The sequence below is a fragment of the Podarcis pityusensis genome (assembly GCF_964106645.2).
Source record: "Podarcis pityusensis genome assembly, chromosome: 11".
NCBI lineage: Eukaryota > Metazoa > Chordata > Lepidosauria > Squamata > Lacertidae > Podarcis > Podarcis pityusensis.
Window position 1 is genome coordinate 46,682,306 of NC_138036.1, and position 21,054 is coordinate 46,703,359.

The window sequence follows — 21,054 nt, forward strand, 5'->3', positions numbered from 1 at the left end:
CGTAGACTGGCTAAATGCATGTTCCAGGACCAGTCACAACAAAGAGGCAACATTTCTAGATACCGTAAAAGACTGTGCCCTGAAACAGAGGGTAGTGGAATTGAGCAGAGTGCAGGTAACACTTGCCTTAAATTGCATTATTCTAGTTTGTAGCTATTTTGCAGCTGGGATCTCATACTGGTAAATTTCAGGTTGCACAATTCAAGTAGAATTGCTGCTTTTGTGCCGCAAAGCAAAAAGAAAACTCGCTTCTTAAAAAAATGGACTTTTTTGCAGTAAGAAAAGTGATGAAATAACATTGCTTTGCACAACGTCATATAACTTCACGGACTTAAGGTAGTAGCCTCTTCCACATATTTTCTTTCTTTCTTTCTAATTCTTTATTGATTAAAAAATTACATATCTATACAAACATTATATGCTATTTTTTTTACATATGAAGAAAAAGGAAATTATGTAGAGAGTAGAAAATTTCTACAGGAACAAAAAAGAGGAAAAGAAAAAAATAAAGAAATAACAAAGATAGAAAGAAAAAAATCAAAAGAGGAAAAGAAAAGACAAGACAACATTATTTACGCAATAAAAGTGTTCATCGACAAAATCCTCCCCATCCTTCTCATTATGCTGTAATATATCCACATATTTTCTAAATGAATTCTACATGTTAAGTGTGTGTTAATAGCAAGCCTGAAGTTCTTCCTGAAGTTCCTTCGCTCCTTCTCTCTGCAGCACAGTCCATTTCAATAATTCCGCAGCAGTTGGAGCAGGAGAAAGGGAATTTTCATTCAAACCATCACGTTTCCCCATGATGAACTTTAGGAAAATTTCTACGTTCACTTCTAAATATTGTTCCCGCATACACCTGTCTCCCACACTTCCCAAACAATGCAGTTGACCAATCAGCTTCGCAGGAGCACTGTGAATTCACTTTTGTTGATATGTAGCTAGGCAACGGGTCAGTGACAAAAGAGAACTTGCCATTTCTGTAGCAACGCAAGATGCTAACGTACTAATTTCTTAAATAAGAAAGGATATGCTAAGACCTAACGCTTTGTTTCTGCTTATTCCTCGGTGTGCACAAAGGAATCATTATGTGGGAGTTTAAGTACTGAGATTTTAAGGTAAGAACAAGGAACAAAGAGAAGAAATATAACTACCAGGAGGTCAGCTCAATAAAACATATCCCTGTTTTGGATGAGGTTGAGCTATTGATCCCAATGAACCTCTTTTAATAGGTATAGCATGTTCATAGCATAGGATTTATTTTATTTGACCAATATGTATATAATGCTTGATTATAAAAATAATAATCTCTAAGCAGTTTGCAACTAGTGAGAGGTTTACTCCATTGCAATAAATTAAATTGCAAATTTGAGATTCCTGGTATTTTAATAGGATCACTGGTATCTATCTCATGAAGTAATATAGGAAAACTATTTGAGGGCTTTCATGTTTTATTAATGATCAAAAGGGAATAATTATTATTATTATTATTATTCACTTTGCCACGCCAGAGGAAGCAGCACTGGCTCCTAGTAACTTTCAGTGCCAGATGTAACAAACAGAAAAAATAAAGTGTAATCCTGATCATATTAAGCTAGTGCAAAATACAGAACTTCATTTTTGAGCACTATGTAACCTGAAACATACCATTGCCTTTTCAATGGTAGAAAAGTTGTAATACGATCACATTCGAATGACATGAAAATATAAGCTGATAAACAAATGTTTCACCATGTTCACAGTGTTCATAATCATCAGAATTAGAACTAACAGCTCTTTGAAAGCGAACTCTGACAATTCTGGCCACTGGATGTAACTGTAACGATTTCCAGGGACACATTTTTGCTAGAAAAGTCAGACACCGTGTATTTGAACATCATGGTAATTTTTCCCTATTATTTGTTTCATTTTATACTGCTATGCATAACATATTCTGAGATTACTAAGAAGACTAGTTAAATGATTATTTACAGTGTGTATATTTGTTTCCTTTCATATTGCTGTGAATATTTGGAAATTATTAAGAGGACTTCTTAAATGATTATTTACAGTGTACACAGCAAGCAGATCCAACACACACGCACCATTTCTTCATTAGATATTTAGCAATTAAGTCTTTGTGTTTGTAGTCTGAAGAAGAACAGTTTGGCTTCCAACCGGATGAAGTTGTTTATTTTTGGCAAATACGGATTTTCATTTAATATACCATGCACAATCTTGGTTGCATCCCTTAATGAAAGTCGCAGCGGATGGAACTATGATATACTTCTCTCTAAAACCTCAGATTTTAGTGAGGTGCTGCTATGTGAGGAACTGCAAGACAGGAAACAAGGGCCCTTTTGCAGTGATGAAAATTAGGAGCAAAGTAGAAGTTGCCCGCAGTGAAACTGTCAAGGCTTAGTGGGGATGACTGAAGATATCTCTGCACCACACATGATCAAATTCAGAAACCCCATAAAGACAAGAAACATTTCAGGAGACTCGACCTCCATGAAGTAAAAGGCATGTAACATGGATGGTTAGACCTTTAGATGTAATCACAGAGGTTGTTGTTGTTGTTGTTGTTGTTGTTGTTGCTATCATCATTGTTGTTGTTGTGCCCTGCCCATCTGATTCAGTTGCCCCAGCCACTCTGGGTGGCTTCCAAGAAATACAAAAGCATGATAATGATAATGATATTAATTTATTTATACCCCGCCCATCTGGCTGGGATTCCCCAGCCACTCTGGGCGCTCCCAACCAAATATTAAAAACACGATAAAACATCAAACATTAAAAACTTCCCTAAACAGGGCTGCCTTCAGATGTCTTCTAAAATTCAGATAGTTGTTTATTTCCTTGACATCTGATGGGAGGGCATTCCACAGGGCGGGCACCACCACCAAGAAGGCCCTCTGCCTGGTTCCCTGTAACCTCACTTCTCGCAGTGAGGGAACCGCCAGAAGGCATCAAACATTAAAAAGACCAAAATATAGAGAACACCGGCAATTCATGTGATCCACGAATCCCTACTCTGCCGTAGAAGAAACACAATATCACTTTGAGCCATCCCCTCACCCTAGCAAAACTGCATTCCTTCCTTTATGGAACTTCCAAGTCAATTCTGACAATGGCCAATAGTGTCACACTTGTCCTTTTTTCTTTTTTCTTTGTCTAAACACTGCTTAAAAACAAAATTTAACAACATGTATAAAAGAACAATATACAGTCAAACTTTGAAAGTCAAACGGAATCTGTTCTGGAAGTCCATTCGACTTCCAAAACGTTTGAAAACCAAAGTGTGGCTTCTGATTGGCTGCAGGAAGCTCCTGCAGCCAATCTGAAGCTGCGGAAGCCCCATCGGACGTTTTGCTTCCAAGAGAACATTAAAAAACCAGAGCACTCACTTCCAGGGTTGCGGCGTTCAGGAGCCAAAACGTTCGAGAACTAAGCTGTTCGAAAACCAAGGTACGACTGTAGTTATTTTGATGGGTCTAAACAGAGATTTCAGTCTTCCTCAGTAACCCGCAGGAAATAATTAAAATAATCAGAGGCCTTTCAGCAAGGCCTTTTTGTATCTTTAGCTACATCTCATGATCTGAAAAATCAAAGCAGCAAAAATGAAGTTATACTGCATATTTTTCCAGAGAGGAGAGGTACTGGCCAATGTTTGTTTGATTGTTTGCCAGTGTGGAAAATCTGGACCTCTGAAGCTTGTGAAGTCATATTGATGTATCTGCCGATAAGCAGCAAGAAACCAATAAATTTCCAAAAACAAAAGGAAGGAATCTAAAGGCAGCAATACAAATTTTTCACAGTTAAAGCTGAAGGAGTTTTGTTTGTTTGTTTGTTTGTTTGTTTGTGGGTGCTTCTGTGCAATGATATATCATGATATTCCTAAAACACTTTAAGAACTTGGTTGTTCTTCCATTCTTCAGTCTGAGGACAGGTAAGGTGAACCCCCACTTAGGTAGGGATTACGTTCTGGTGCCACACACACATAAGTGAAATTTGCAAAAGTAGGGAGCACCCTCTAAAGAGCCTTTAAATGATCTCTCTGCTCCTCTCACTCCACTCTAGATAAAAAATACTGCAACTAAAATATCCACAACTGGAATTGAAGCTCTGGGGCTGGCAGGAGGCTGGAGGAAGTGCAGGAACGCTGTTACTGCTGCACTACAATGGTGCTGTGGTCTAAACCACTGAGCCTCTTGGGCTTGCCAATTGGAAGGTCAGCGGTTCGAATCCCCGTGACGTGCTGAGCTCCCATTGCTCTGTCCCACCTCCTGCCAACCTAGCAGTTTGAAAGCACACCAGTGCAAGTAAATAAATAGGTACACCTGCAGCAGGAAGGTAAACAGCGTTTCTGTGCACTCTGGTTTCCGTCATGGTGTCCTGTTGCACCAGAATCAGTTTAATCATGCTGGCCACATGACCTGGAAAGCTGTCTGTGGACAAATGCCAGCTCCCTCGGCCTGAAAGCGAGATGAGTGCTGCAACCCCATAGTCGCTTTTGACTGGGCTTAACCATCCAGGGGTCCTTTACTTTTTTACTTTTACAGTGCTGTTAGGCGTGGAGGCTGAGCAGCCTAAACAAAGGCCCGCTGTATCACCAGCCTCTTCTCTGCTCTCACTGAAGCCCTCTTTCGGCTCTGGGGAGGGTCTCCCCACACGCCATGAGGACTTTCAACTTTCCCCCTTTTTTAAGGGAAATCCTATTCAGAAATCCTATTCAGCACATTTTTCGCTCTATAAGACGCACCAGACAATAAGACGCACCTAGTTTTTGGAGGAGGAAAACAAGAAAAAAAATATTCTGAATCTCAGAAGCCAGAACAAGAGGGATCGCTGCGCAGTGAAAGCAGCAATCCCTCTTGCTGTTCTGGCTTCTGGGATAGCTGCGCAGCCTGCATTCGCTCCATAAGATGCACACACGTTTTCCCTTACTTTTTAGGAGGGAAAAAGTGAGTCTTATAGAGCAAAAAATACCGTAATTATTTCCCAGCGCCATGCATTTACACAGTCGCGCACAAGTAGGGGGTTGCCTGTATTCTTTTCAAGGGGCTTTCCCTAACAAAATTCCTATTGAATAGAAATCAAAATGGATTGCGGCACTGTGGCTGATCTAATTACCTAGCGGGCACGACGACGTTTCTTTCAACCCAAATCAGTGTTAAAAGGACGCAGGACTGACAGATGGATTTCTGTGAAGCATTTATACCTGGTGGGATCCTGAGAGATGGGGGAAGAGAGAACCTCTTTTTTACAGATAAATTTTTTACAGATCAATGGAGGAAAAAAACTAGAGAGCCCTCATGTGTATGTACATGAGTTTTATATCCAAAGACATCCATGAAGCAAACAAAAGAATCCTTTTCCTGTGGAGTTTTCCCTCACATGAAATCTATACATTTTAGCCGACTGTCATATTTCCTCTCGCCCCTAAGCACTTGACTGAACCATTAGGATTACTGCTTAGAGAAAAGGCTACTCTTGGAGATTAGTGAGAACCATATTCTGAGAGACTTTGAAAAGATTAATGGAAATTTAAACCACAGGAGAGCTCTTCCTCATAGAATATTTTTTTTGAAATGTAGATGAACTAAATTTGGATTAGTTGCTCTTCGGTTGTGAGATATTACATATGAAGTAGCGCCTTCTGGCAGCATCTAGATGAGCTTCTGTATTTCTATGCATTGTCTTATTTGGATCCAGATAGTCCATTACATTGAAATTTATTTTCATTAAAAGCACATGGTTTATGAATTAAGGCCATCGCGGAGGACTGCTGATGGCTCAAGCATTGTCCAAAAGAAGAATGATGACCCATATTTGGCTACCGCTCGCTTTTGTCTTCGCGTTCAGAAAGAAAGCTACACTTTGTCATGCCTTTTATAGAGAAAAGTTAATTTACTTTTAAAAACCTTATACGCTTTCTAGTCGACGGGGAACATGATGGAGGGTTTCAGATTTACGGATGTGAACTTACAGGACATTTCCAACTTGGCAGAAAGGAAAAGAGACCAAATGGTGTAATCCCCCAAATAAAGCATAAATCTATTATGAAACGAATCCAGCAGAGATCTTGGAAGTCCAACAAGAGGCTATATTGTTAACAGGTTGTTTATGGTTTCTCTTCTTGACTGATTCATAGCTTGACTCATTCAACATTCTTTACTGCAGTACTGCTTGAAATTATTGTAAAGGGGAACAGCTTGATCATCCATGATACACATCTATCCATGGAAAATGGACTGGTGGATAAAGCCCTAGCTGGGTAAAACACAGGTAATGTTCCGAGATACTCCTTTCCCATGACCCTCTAGTAAGCTTTGCCTTTTCTTTCTCCGTGACTTGAAAAAGGTTTCACTTGCTCACAATTATCTGGGGCCTCCTAAAAAAAGTTTGGGGTGCATTCAAGTTGCATTACTACTTACTGAACCACTTTTATTATTTTACCGTTATTACAACTATTACAGCAGCCGTCGAGGGCAAGAAGGATAGTTCGCCATGATATGCAAATGCTTTAAACATATCACTCGCTTCCTAACGATACTGCAAATGGCAACCCACTAGAAAATACTTAAGCCACACATTCTGATGTCTAGCTAGCAGCGTTCCATCAATGGAATTGCTGTGGGGAACATCATAGGAACTAGCAATGTCTTCCATGACAGGAAAACATTGCAATTAAGGAACACCGATGTATCAATTTGTAACAACAATTCCAGGAGATCAACTCTTCAAAAAGACATATACAGTGGTACCTCGGGTTAAGAACTGAATTCTTTCTGGAGGTCTGTTCTTAACCTAAAACTGTTCTTAACCTGAAGCACCACTTTAGCTAATGGGGCCTCCCACTGCCGCCGCGCTGTCGGAGCACAATTTCTGTTCTCATCCTGAAGCAAAGTTCTTAACCTGAAGCATTATTTCTGGGTTAGTGGAGTCTGTAACCTCAAGCGTATGTAACCTGAAGCGTATGTAACCCAAGGTACCACTGTACATATGAGAAGGAAATATTATACGTATATATATGTGTGTGTGTGTGTATAATGTTTTGACTGTTAGTTGAAACAACTTCCCGGTTATATGGTTTACGTATCCTCCAACATTTCTCCAATGAGAATAGGGATGTCCTGTTCCATAACAACAACAATAATAATATTTGTTATTTATTTATACCCCACCCATCTGACTGGGTTGCCACTCTGGGTGGCTTCAAACATATATAAATACGTAATAAAACATTAAACATTTAAAAAAACTTCCCTGTACAGGGCGGCCTTCAGATGTCTTCTAAAAGTTGTATAGTTACTTATCTCCTCGGCTTGGGAGTCGCATAACTCCATAGCCTCCAACATTTCTCTGATGAAAACAGGACATCCAGGGCCTTTTTTGCAGCTGGAACTCGCCAGAACTCAGTTCTGGCACCTCTCAAGTGGGTGCCATTGCTATTATAAGATGACAAGGGAAGCAGAACTTTCCGAGATCAAATAAGAAACCAGGATGGCTTCTGTAAATCCAGGACTGTCCCTGGAAAATAGGGACACTTGGAGGGTCTGACTTATGAATTCAGGCAAATGCAACAGACAAATGTTTTAGTAGCTACTGTGCCTTCTCAGTGTTATGGACAGGATTTACTTTGTCTTATTATTACAGGTGTTTTATTTCTTTTGTCTTGTACAGAATCAACTTAATGTAACACACAAGGCTGTACAATGTGGCAACACCAATAGTTATTGCTATGAATGCAGAATAAAAAAAAATGTTTGGAAGAATGACAGTGAGGTGACCGACAAAAACCACGCAAAAGCACAAACCTATACATGCTTACTCAGAAGTAAGCCCCACAGTGGTGAGTGGGGCTTACTCCCAGGTAAGTGTGTACAGATTGCAGCTGAAATGTTATATATGCAGAAATGCTCAACATAAAAATATTGCATTTGGCTACACTAGTTATTTTACTCTCTCTCTCTCTCTTTTAAAAAAATGTTTTAAAACAATTAAACATCTGCCTACAACTTACCGTGTTTTTACATACATATTCCTCCTATTTTTTTCCAGGATTTAAAAAAATAGACACTAAAAAAATAGTAAAACAGAAAAAACACCACAAAAAGGCAACATTGCTGGGAGTGTTAGAACATTGCAAATGTGCTCAGATCTATCACAGCTGCCCTCTGTTTTAGGATCTTGTACCTCTTTATCCCAGAGAGCTTCATTGTTTTTAAAGGAACAACAGGTCAACCAAAAGACAACCACAAAGTCCAAACAAGAAACACTACATAAATCCAGACATCCTGTTAATGGAACATTGTTGACTTCATGGAAACGGCTTTAATGAAAAAGACTCTGAGCAAACACAATAAAACACTGCCCAATGCTGGAAAAGTCCTTGCTAATATCTCCACCAGCTCGTCTTTAAGACAGGCTTCAAAATCCACTGTTTCAGATCCTTCCATGCTCTTGTCAGGAGTGGGTTTAAATTCTACCCTTAAAACAAGTGCTGGGAAGAAGAGGCCGGGGACTGTGGTGGTATCAAAACGATCAAGTACTGGTGGCATGTCTCAGGATCAGTTGGATCGGCCCGTCATTCCCCCGAGAAGACCTGGCTTCAGGATCTGCCATATCTGTGGCAAAGAGTTTGGGTCACAATCTCTTCCTATCCACGAGCCAAAATGCCTGGAGAAGTGGCAGATAGAAAACGATAAGCTGCCCAAACATCTCAGAAGACCACCGCCCGTTAAACCTCAGGCTCTTCCTGGAGGATCTCTCGGTACGATGGCTGAAAATGCAGCAGCTGCTCAAAGTTACAAGCTCCTACCCTGTGAACACTGTGGCCGTACTTTTCTTCCAGATCGTCTTGCTGCACACCAAAAGAGTTGTAAACCAAAAGCCAGTTCAGGTCCTTCAAGCTACAGCTCCTCTAAATCACATAGATCCACTGGGCCGGCATCTTCCACCTCAGACAAGGTAAATTAGAAGGCATCACACCTACGAAAAAAGCAAAATTGTTTCCTGTGCAAATTCCACCTTGGCATTCCAGTGCCGTTGAAGTTAATGGTAAAACCTTCACTATTGACTTCAATCAAGCTAGGAGATCATTTCAGGGACTATAAATGAGTGAGTAGCCTTAAACAAGCCTAAGGTGATGCCAGGGTCACTTTCCATGTTCTGAATAAGTTATCAGCAGAAATGCAGATTTCATAGTAAGCACATTGCTTGTATAAGAAAAACATCACAACCATGGTTTTTGTAGTGATGGTAGCAGTGATTTAATTAACATGAAGTTCAGTGTTTATATAAACCATATTAGACATTTTTGGTTTCTAAAATGCTGTAGATAACGACGGAACGATTTTCAAGTTTAAGGTTGGTGGCTTAACTCAAGTTTGCGACGCAGCACAAATATAGGCAAGCAGATGGCACAGATTTTCCACTGAAACTCATGTAGAAACCATAATTAAAACAAAAAAGCACTTAGAGCCATACCAACATATAATTCTGCTTGTGAAAGGACCCATGAAATCCTTTTCATATATTCTGAATGTTGGTTTAATGGATGAGGACAGATGCTTGCAGTTCTCGTCCTACGGAGTTTGCAAGGAATCCTTCACCTCAGCTTGCCCTCTAATTGTGATTTATTTATGGGAATTCGGGGGATAAAATATATTTGTCAAGCAGCCGATATGAATAAAAAGGCTGTGAGCATCTGCTAAGTGTTATAAATTCAAAGAATTCATCCCCTTGGAGTACAGGTTTTTACTTTGCATCTCTCTGAGGTTGAATTAACATGTGCAAAGTCGAACAGCATTAGATACTTTTGTGGGAGTTACTCATTTGTACACAAATAGTGTACAAATGGACATTACATGAAGGACACTGCTGAGTGAATTCAAGAAGGTACCTCAACATCGTTTGTTGCTTGGCTTTCTAGTCAGAAAGAAGTTGTAATTCTTCTTGTCGTGAGCCAAGGCAGAGAGGACTAAACTCTGGCCATGTTCTCCGTAGCAACAATTCATGATGTATTGTTATGTTTCATATATTCCTGGTCTTCTGTTTGTGGTTATTAGCCACTTTTATAACAAAAAGGTCAATTCTATATGAAAGGAGAAATGGGAAGGAATATGGAAGACAAAGAAAAAGCAAAAAAATAATCTGAGTAATACAATATCCTATAATTTTAAATCTGAAAGTGACGAAGAAGAAAACTGGATTCAGATATTAACCAACTCCCCCATTTTTAATTGCTGTAACCTTCCCCCCCAAAATGGCCCAAGAATCTACAGAGAATTCACATCTATCTATTAATTACTGGCAATTCTTTATGTAATTAGGGGGCAATCGCCAACCAGATGAGGGCACAGAACTACATTCAGAGTCCGTTTCTTCCACCCACCCACCCATCTTGGTGCATGCGTTCATATAAAGTTCATGTAGTAGCAACATCCTAGCATATAGATGTTTAATTTATTTGTTTATAATAACTATTTTTTAATGTTAGCTTTTTAAAGTATGGCAGGTTTAAAAAGGAGTTTGAGGGCTTTTGGGAGGGGATCCTAAACAAAAGACTTACTGAAGTATTTCAATGTAGGCATACTATTGAATTATGGCGTATGACAATAAGAATTTGTCTCCCTTGGCATTTTCTTGCAATACTTGCATTTCCTTTGTTTCTTTTCTCTGAACCTTCTCATGGGATTAGCATCTTCATTGAAGTCAGCCAGACAAAACATTTGGGAAGGTGGCACAGCTATATTATAAATCTGAACCAACTTCAAACCAGTTTAAATGTCACAGCTTCCCATTAGAGGATTCAGGGAATTGTTGTGTTGCGAAGGAACTTGGTATGCCCTCAAAAACCGATAGCTTCCTTTGTGTGTCAATCGAGTTTGCATTTGAAGTATAGAATGCTGGAGAAAGGGAAAGACACTTACAACCAAGCAAGCTCTCTTGAGCCATACTTAGCCAAGTTGTTGAAGAACACGCTCTATTCATCTATGGAGGTATAAGACTGATAGGCGTGAAAACAGGTCATTGGAAACTGCCGTTGGCCTTCCTCTACAAAGTTGGACTGAAGGGGACAAAAAATTAGAAGGGAAAGATAGTGATAGCATAGAGATGGAAGGGAATTGGGGGCTAGTGAAGATCCTGGTTTGAGTTGAACAGAAAACATTGGGTATGTCTTCGCACATACACATTTCCATCCCATAAAGAGCAGGACTGAAGAGATGGCAGACCATAACTTCCACAATGTATTTGGAAAGCTTGTTCTGAAGGACTCTCTAAAAGGTCTGGTCATAAGAATAATCATTGCTGTTCCCCTCAATTAAGCAGGGCACAGTGCCCATAGCAGGACAATAAATTTGTCCCATTGCATTGTTATGCTAGACCTCATTTTCTTCTGATTCCCTCACCAAGTGTTTCCTGAATTGTAGAGTCAAGCCAGTTTGCCTGTAATGGGTTTGTTAGGCCAAAGTTGTTATTTTGTAATCCAATTGGTAATGGAATGAATGGGCTCATTTGGATTAACTAAGCCTGATTATATCTTCAGTAAACAGCCTAAGCCTCATAGACTTTGGCTGTGCTGGTCAGTTTTGATAGCACTGTTCTCAAATCCGGCTTATTGCTGCAATGGAAATGTAAACAACCCTTAGACAGATAGTCTCACAATCCAGTTCCAGGCTGCAAAGAAAGGGGGCACAATTATTTTGTAGGGCATATTTCTCCATTTCCTGCATAAATCACAATTGCATGCTTTTGATGTCTTTTTCATTGCTCTCTTTGTCAATTTATGGTAAAAATTTCATTCTGAAATTTCATTGGTTGTATCTTGACTATCTGGTGCTGCCATCTGCTGTCTTTTTCCTGTTCTATGCCTGTTTCCAAAATAAAAGCATATTTTGGCCTGTAGTCTTTTCTCTGTCACTGCACAGAACCAAAGGTCCAAATCTTTTTCTACTTCAGTCTTTGCCAACCTGGTGCCTTCCAGATGTTTTGGACTACAACTCCCAATGGCCATTTGTTGGCCAAAACATCTGGAGGGCAAAGGTTGACAAAGTCTGTTCTATGCTGTCATTAGAAGTTGAGCCACTGGATCCATGTTTTCCCAAAATGTGAGGAGTGGGGGGGGGGGCAGAATTTTGAACCCTCTGTGCTTCCTATCCTTATCTCTGCACTTAATTTCCAGCATTAGGTAAAGGTAAAGGGACCCCTGACCATTAGGTCCAGTCGTGGCTGACTCTGGGGTTGCGGCGCTCATCTCGCTTTATTGGCCGAGGGAGCCGGCGTACAGCTTCCAGGTCATGTGGACAGCATGACTAAGCCGCATTTGGCGAACCAGAGCAGCTCACGGAAATGCCGTTTACCTTCCTGCCGGAGCAGTACCTATTTATCTACTTGCACTTTGACGTGCTTTCGAACTGCTAGGTTGGCAGGAGCTGGGACCGAGCAATGGGAGCTCACCCTGTCACAGAGATTCGAACCGCCGACCTTCTGATCGGCAAGTCCTAGGCTCTGTGGTTTAACCTACAGCGCCACCCGCTTCCCAATTTCCAGCATTATTTCATTGTAAAAACCTTTCATCAAGAGAAAAATAGTGTTGCACACCACTCCAGTCCTTTGGAATGAGGGACAGTGGAGACTGTGGTGTCTCTATGATATATGGTTTCTTTACTCGTATATACAACCTGAGCCTATGATGGAGGGATTCACAACATTAACACACCAAGAGGGCCTTGGATTCCAACAGAAATCAGGCATGGCTCTCGCTCCTTGGCTTTGCAGCCTGCTCCTTCCTTCCAGCTTCTAGCTCACATCACTCAGCTCCCAACTCTTTGTCTTTCTAATGAACAGACAGTTGAGGGAGGGAGACATACCCCTGTGTCTTCTGGCACAGAGCCACCTCCTTTGTTACCTCAACGACCCATACTTATGCCAATAGTCCAGCTGTTCCAGGAACTGAATCCATGTTGGATGCAGGAATTAGAAGGGGCCCAGGCATACAGCCTACCAACACCCCCCCCCCCCCCAAATCTCATCACAATAGCTTTTGTGGTCATTCCATCCAATATGTCCAAAAGAAGAAAACAATTTTAAGGGCATGCTTGGCCTGGTTACAGTGGGAGGCAAGTTTAATTATGTTTGCTTCTGTGTGTCAAAGAAAGGCGAGGCAATTGTGGTATAACATGCAAAGCCAGAGGGGGGGGGGGAGATTCAGCAGTCAACGGAAAATATTTTTTTCACATCATGTACCGTATTGTTCCATCTCTTTCCTCTTTGTCTCTGCCAGAAGTGACAGGAATCAGGGGGTGGGGATAGCAACATCAAGAGGAAGACTGGGGCCTGGAAGCTCTGGGGTTTGGCAGTGGGGCACCTTGGAGGATGCCAATGCCTGACAGAAATGCTAACTCCATGTGCTACCAATGGTTTAAACCATGCCTTATTGGGGTAGTAAAGGTAAAGGGACCCCTGACCATTAGGTCCAGTCGTGGCCAACTCTGGGGTTGTGGCGCTCATCTCGCTTTATTGGCCGAGGGAGCTGGCATACAGCTTCTGGGTCATGTGGCCAGCATGACTAAGCTGCTTCTGGCAAACCAGAGCAGCACACGGAAACGCCGTTTACCTTCCCGCCGGAGCAGTACCTATTTATCTACTTGCACTTTGACGTGCTTTCGAACTGCTAGGTTGGCAGAAGCAGGGACTGAGCAACGGGAGCTCACCCCGTCATGGGGATTCGAACCGCCAACCTTCTGATCGGCAAGTCCTAGGCTCTGTGGTTTAACTCACAGCGCCACCTGCGTCCCTCTATCGTTGTAGTAGCATATACAAATTATCGAAACCGAGACTGAGAAATGAATAAACTCTCCCATTCTCCTTCTACTGAAAGGGAAACTTCCAGCCCATCACATTTTCTTCAGTTTTCTCTAGTTTTCCCATTCTGCCCTGGCCCCTAAAGGTTGGGAATTCCTGTAGAAGAAGAACTCGTGCCTTGCATTTATAAGATTCCAAACTGGCTCTCAAAATCTCAGCTAAAGGCTCTTTTGTACTTACACTAAGAAAGATCACATAAGTAAGCCCCTCACCGAATTGTTTCCAGTCGCAATTGTGGGTACTTGACTAGGTAGACCATGGTCCAGCTTAGTAGAAGTCATTCATTATACTCACCAAGTGCTCTGGGAAAAACGGGACACCCCATTTTTTCATGTGAGATCATGGCGGCCATTTTGGGTGCCACACTTATGCACCGCGGTCTCTCACCACAAAAAAAGTACTTTTTTCTGGGGCAAGATCATAGCACAGGTCACATGACTCTCCCAGAAGACACACATCCTCGTTTTTTATTTGAAAAAGTTGGGCGGTATGTCATTTATCATACTGTATAAACAAGCACCCTCTACAAACCATTATCCAGAAACAAGCTACACCTTTCTGTTGTTGTTTTTTTGCAATAACCCAAGAAGCTAAGTCCCTTTCTTACCAACATTATCTTGAAGTTTGCCTGCCATCTCCAAAGTAAATTTCAAAGGACCATTTGTTCCTAAAGAGCCCACTTGAAAGCTCTTAATAGTAACCAATTCAAAACTAAATATAATAACAGGTGTGAATTTTCTGCCAGGAATTCGCAACTGAATCCATATTTTTCAGGCACATTATTAAAATGTGTTATAAAGCATAAACACCCTGCATCTGCATCCTCCACTTTGTCAGCGGGATTCTTTCCAACAGCACAGACTGCTTGGGTTTTAAATGATTTTCTAAAATCAATTGCCTTTCTTTTAACTGAGCTTGTTGTCCACAGCCTGCATTTATACGGCGACCCCCAACCGTTATTTGCTACATTTGCGGCCGAGAGTATGGAACTCAATCCATAAGCATCCATGAACCACAATGTCTGAAAAAATGGCACATTGAGAATGATCAGCTGCCAAAACACTTAAGACGACCCGAACCCAAGAAGCCAGAGGTCGTATCCATAGGAGGTAAGTTACCATCTCGAAAGATAAACACAGAGCCAGCAGGAGAAGGGGCAGCATAAACAGCCGTGAAAACCTTGCACATTAATTTTTACTTTAACTGATCAAAGCTATGCCATTTACCTGGTTTCAAGTCTTCTCTCATTTAACAAAATCAATGGGATTTATAGTGTAGAAGTCAGCATCTCACTATTACAAGTTTCTGTCTGCGTTTGCATATCAGCTTGCCAGCCGGAACCAGGGGTGTCAATATTTTTTTAAGGGGTGCACACCATTTGAATGGCAATGTCCATCAATCTTGGGGAGGCCCAGCCCCCCCAAATATTTTATTGGGGGGGGCCAAAGAGACCTTGGCCCCTTGGGTGGCTCCTATGGCTGGAACAATTCCCCCTCCCACTGCATGCTGTTCTGGGGGTGCTCCCCCAAAACACTGCCCGCAGCCACTTTTGGGGGATGAGTGGGGAAGCCCCATGATGCAACTGGAAGCCCTTGCACAGTGCTTCTGCTGGCAGGGGTTGTGAGGTGGATCCCGGCCTATATTGCCAAAGGCCTGTTAATTATACTCATTCACATGTTAGCATAACGCTTGGAGGCACTAAAGTCTGTGGCACGTGGTCTTCCATCAATAGAAGTGCCATCAGGAAGCACTTGAGAGCAGAAGTTTGGGATCTGTTCAGAAGGGGCCCCAAACACAACAGGACTGGACTGGCTAAGGCAACGGATTGAAGGGAACTTAACCACATCGCCATCAAAAAAGCACGCACCCCCTGCCACCAGACAGTTATGTCTAGGGACTAAAATCACCCAAGTGCACCTCTGCCCAGCACAGACCTTGAAAAGATAGCTGATAACATCACCTCTGGAGAGGGTTTACATTGAATTGGTATAAGCTTAAAAAACGTAACAGTGTGCTGTAGGAATTGCTCCTTCCGGTAATAATGACTTTCCAGAGGCTTAGAGAGCCAGTGTGGTGTAGTGGTTAAGAGTGGTAGTCTCGTAATCTGGTGAACCGGGTTCACATCTCTGCTCCTTCACATGCAGCTGCTGGGTGACCTTGGGCTAGTCACACTTCTTTGAAGTCTCTCAGTCCCACTCACCTCACAGAGTGTTTGTTGTGGGGGAGGAAGGCAAAGGAGAATGTTAGCCGATTTGAGACTCCTTTGGGTAGTGATAAAGCGGGATATCAAATCCAAACTCTTCTTCTTCTCTTCTTAGAAGCACTGATTTTTTCGGGGGGGGGGGGAGGTGCTGGTACTCACCAACAAGCAAGAAAATGGGCCAGAACATGGGGGAGGGACATGGCCTGACATCAAGGCTGGGCAGTGAGGATGGGTTAGCTGCTTGATGTTCCCTCACCCACCCACTAATAATAATAATAATAATAATAATAATAATATTTTATTTGTACCCCGCCCATCTGGCTGGGTTTCCCCAGCCACTCTGGGCTGCTCCCGACAGAATATCAAAATACAGAATATTAAAAACACGATAAAGCATCAAGCATTAAAAACTTCCCTAAACAGGGCTGCCTTCAGATGTCTTCTAAAAGTCAGATAGTTGTTTATTTCCTTGTCATCTGATGGGAGGACATTCCACAGGGCAGGCGCCACTACCGAGAAGGCCCTCTGCCTGGTTCCCAGTAGCTTCACTTCTCGCAGTGAGGGAACCGCCAGAAGGTCTTCGGAGCTGGACCTCAGTGTCCGGGCTGAACGATGGGGGTGGAGACACTCCTAGTGAGCTGAGCGTTGCCGCCCAGGTGAAGAGGCCTCTGCTGCCCGGGTTTGGGAAGGAAGCAGCAGGCCTCCAGGATTCTCTCAGAGCATTGTGCCTCCTCCTCCAAGCCCAGAAAGCATTTGGCTAGCTTAGTAAAGGAGGCACGATGCTCTGAAAGGGTCCAAGAGCCCTTCCACCTTCTTCCTCCCTCTCCCAAAATGGTGGCAGTGCTGTGTACCATTGTGTACCCTTCAGGAAAAAAGCACTGCTTAGAATTGGATGGTTTTCAACTTTCCTCATTCTAGCATTTGGAAGAGGAACACCTAGAATTTAAATTCAACAGAGTATATAATCACTGATGGATGTAATAGTGGATAATTGATTTTAATGGTTATAGTAAAATATGCAGGGATGTAAGATATGTAAAATGAAGCATGGAAAGAGAAGAAGGGAAGTCATTGGATATTTTAAAGTTTGTAAAATGTTTATTTGAAATTGTAAAGCAGAAAAGTTAATAAAAGTTATTATTAACAAAAGTAAAAGAGGGACATCTAGATAACTAGATGTTGGACTCAGCTACATTGGACTGCAAGAAGATCAAACCTATCAATTCTGAAGGAAATCAGCCCTGAGTGCTCACTGGAAGGACAGATCCTGAAGCTGAGGCTCCAATACTTTGGCCACCTCATGAGAAGAGAAGACTCCCCGGTAAAGACCCTGATGTTGGGAAAGATGGAGGGCACAAGGAGAAGGGGACGACAGAGGACAAGATGGTTGGACAGTGTTCTCGAAGCTACCAGCATGAGTTTGACCAAACTGCAGGAGGCAGTGGAAGACAGGAATGCCTGGCATGCTCTGGTCCATGGGGTCACGAAGAGTCGGACACAACTAAACACCTAAACAACAACAACATTGGCAAAGAGAAATCGCTTTATACACGTTGTTTATGCATTCTAACTCTGTGACACCAGATGGCGGTGTGGAGTTCCGTTTTTGCCAACCCAATTTCTCATACAAAGTTTGCAACGTGTTTAACTGAAATGCTTCTTTGATGTGAATCTAGATCCAGCCTTTCAAGCCTTCATATAGATCAGGGACGCCGGAACAACATTGCCAAGCCACAAGCTGTTTTTCTAATATTTGCATTGCCCCACACTGTTCGAAAGCCACTCGATCATCTGGCTGCACATTTGTAACATCCTTCGCTTACCAGTACATTCAGTGGGTGCTTCTCCCACAGCAGGAATACCTTTTTAAATGAAAAGCAGAGCAAACCAAAATGATACTTAAAAATGTAAGCATGTTTCCCATGATTACTGTGATTAACACCAAAACAATGAAAACTGCAGAGGTATCCGAAACTTTGGAGAACTAAGTAACAAAATCTTAGACAGGTTTTATAACTGTATCATCCACCCAGTCCCGCAAGGCCTCTGAATACGAGTGAAAATCTGTGGCAGATTCCACTCTTACATATCAAAAGCCAACTATGGGTTTGTCCTGGGATTCCATCTTAGCTGGGATCCCCCTGAAACTCTATGAACTGCCTTATATAAACTGGTTGCTATTTTAAAAATGCTTTGCAACGATCACAGGGAGCCCGTTCTCTCTATCAGCTACAACTACCATCTACCCCAGTCAGCGGACAGAGTTTTTAAAGTGGAGGAAAGTGACCAGCAAAGAAAGGGTTAAGCCTCCCCGTCTCCATCATAAAGCACTTTCCCCCCAAAGTATATATATATTTTGCAATGGAGAAGTAGCCGTCAGGCTAATGTGGCTGCAATGTAATGTGCAGTTTGGCCCTGAATGTTCCAAAGTATATAGCGAACACATTCATTTCCTGCAAATGAGAAGAGTACTTGCTTCAGCCAAAAAAGGAACTCCAGTTGGTGAAAAGGAATATTAGGAACAGACGCATTAAGAGATCTAAGGCTTACTCTCATATGAAGCATTGAATGTGAATCACATTACAGCTCTCGGGGTTCTTATGGAAAAATCTGTATTTTTACTTGTCATATAAACAATGGAGTCGCATTTGTGTGTGTGTGTGTGTGTGTGTGTTTTAAAAGTACTAGTTTTAAACAGATTTGGGCTCAGCCACTTGCATGCAAAATATAGATAAAACTTTCCAGGGCTTTTTTCCCCCCCAGCCGGAGCTCAGTTCCGGCACCTCTCAGGTGGGCACTGTTGCCATTATAATAAAACAAAGGAGGTGTTCCTAGTGAGCTCTGGCACCTCTTTTTCTAGAAAAATAGCACAGGTTGCTCCCTAAAGTACCATACCTTTTGGCAAAGGAAAACTATTCTCTGTTTCAAATAAAACTCTATAATTTTTTCACTATGCACTGCCAAGGAGGATTATACTGTAAGGTGTGGAAGCTGTTGGTGTGAACTTATACAGTTGCTGTACAACCTCAGTTCGAGGTAGCTTGGTGAAAAGAGGCTTGAAACCCATTTTAAGGCAAAAAGAGAAAGCAGGGGTTTGGATGCAAATTAGCCCATTTGAAATGACCCAAATCTCTCGCCAAAAATTGCAGATACTGCTCCAGCTGCAATAGTTGGACGACAGGGGGTGGGGTGAAAATGGACTTAAATTGAGATTTTTGCCTGTCTGGGTCTTTGTGTGAGCTCCCCTCGAAGTTACAGCTTTGAAAAATGAAACAAAATTGGATCACTGACCCTAAGAACAGCACTGGGAGGGCATAATGAAGTATATAGAACACTCTGTGCTTTTCTCTTCCCTCTCTTCGGTCAGTTCCCATTGGCTCATTAGGCAGCATTTGTAAGAAGGCCAAGTGGTGAAACTCACTGATATTTAAGTGTAGGAAAATGTGTTAATAATTAGTTAAGAATGTGTAACACAGCACATGCTGAAATGCTTTCTCCGTACATGCAAGATGATTCAGTTTGTAGTTAACTTTATTTGACCCCTGAGACAATAAGCAGAGTTTTGGTGGGTTTTCGCTCTCATAAGGACTGTGATTTAGTTAAAACTGAAAGGCTCAGTCAACAGGTATTTCCTGAAAATATTTTCCATGCAAGTGGAGTATGGCTCTACAGAATGAAAACTGATATTTTCTCTTCTTAATTTTCCAGCCAAAGGTTACTATGATCTGGATGCTTTAAACGAGTCTGCCTGGCAAAGTGCCCAGGCCCAGCTAGTTCCATGCAATATTTGTGGTCGTACCTTCCTGCCAGACAGGCTGATCGTTCACCAGCGCTCATGTAAGCCGAAGACACCGAAATAAAATGTTCCTCCTTTCAAGCCAAAGTTTTTAAAGAACAAGACTCTTCTCTGACCTAGAGGTCAGAGGTCTCAGCAATGAAGAATCATAGCACTTTGTCGAATCAAGTTCCAAAAATGACCTGTGTACAATTAACTGAATATTGATTATGTAGGTGAAATATGGACATGCCATTTCTAACAGTGTTTTGCAGCGGTGGTATTGACCACGCGGTCCATAAGGATGATGGGAGTTCAACTTCTCCGGCATTCTTCAGAGCAGACCGTGGCCTTAAGACTTCACAGTAAATACCATTGTTTCTCGGACACACTCTGTTATGAAGTAGCTATGCCTTTTCAGACCCAAGAGTTAGTAAATCATGTTTAAGAATACTTCTTTTTACTGAGGATGTTTCCATTCAAAGGCCCTATCTGCAGCAAAATGAGGACAATAAAAGCTTTGGTAGGTTTCTTCAAAAGTGGGCATTCCGTGTGTTTTGAAGACTAAATCTCCAATCTTGTTTCTCAGGTATTGACTCTGAGTTTACAGGCATCCATCCAGTCTTGTCTCCATAATATGAAGGAGCTTGGGTAATGGTCACATTTTCCTCCAATCCCTGTGACAAGATGTGAATGTCAACTTTGAGGCTCTAGTACTCAAGTTCAGTCCTGGCACCCATCTTATTTGCAGGATATGGAGAATCTCAGAAGTGTGTTCCCTTCCCCCAAAGAACTGCAGGCAGGGTTGGCCCAACCATGAGGCAAGGTGAGGTGACCGCCTTGGGTGGCAAGTTCCACAGGGGCAGGACATGTGGCCTCCAAGGAATGCATTGCTTACTACTGTGGTGGGACCTACAGCTGCACCATGCTCACTGGTGACCAGATCTGCCTCCTCCTCAGTAGCCCCTGCTGTGCCTTCTCTACAATGGCCTCTCAGCATATAGGAGGCACTGTTGGTCTCTTCCCACCCCTAGAGAAGAAAGGGAGAGGGGCTGCCCTCTGGGGTCTGCACCCACCACACATGATTCAGAGCAGCCCCCCTCACGGCAGCCTTTGATTCCCACTTCAACCACCCGGTAAGGTTGATTTCGAATCCCTGCCCCCGTTCTCGATCTTTATTCCCCAATTGTTCCCAATGTAGAGCTCCACTCACTCCTTCTTC

The 21,054-nt window shown here is 42.2% G+C and overlaps 1 protein-coding gene across 6 annotated transcripts; it reads left to right on the forward strand.

Annotated features, from left to right (window-relative positions):
- Positions 1-954: 954 nt before the first annotated feature.
- ZNF475 (zinc finger protein 475) lies at positions 955-20,371 on the forward strand. 6 transcript variants are annotated; one of them, XM_080973067.1, is made up of 6 exons: positions 955-1,121; positions 6,137-6,270; positions 7,669-7,858; positions 8,047-8,955; positions 14,783-14,963; positions 19,766-20,371. In XM_080973067.1, the coding sequence occupies exons 4-6, from the start codon at positions 8,308-8,310 to the stop codon at positions 19,915-19,917; spliced, it is 981 nt and encodes a 326-aa protein (XP_080829193.1). In that variant the 5' UTR covers positions 955-1,121; positions 6,137-6,270; positions 7,669-7,858; positions 8,047-8,307; the 3' UTR covers positions 19,918-20,371. The 6 variants fall into 6 exon arrangements, with proteins under 6 accessions (XP_080829193.1, XP_080829195.1, XP_080829192.1 ...); XM_080973069.1 differs by having other exon boundaries at positions 6,166-6,270; XM_080973066.1 differs by lacking the exon at positions 7,669-7,858.
- Positions 20,372-21,054: the final 683 nt, after the last annotated feature.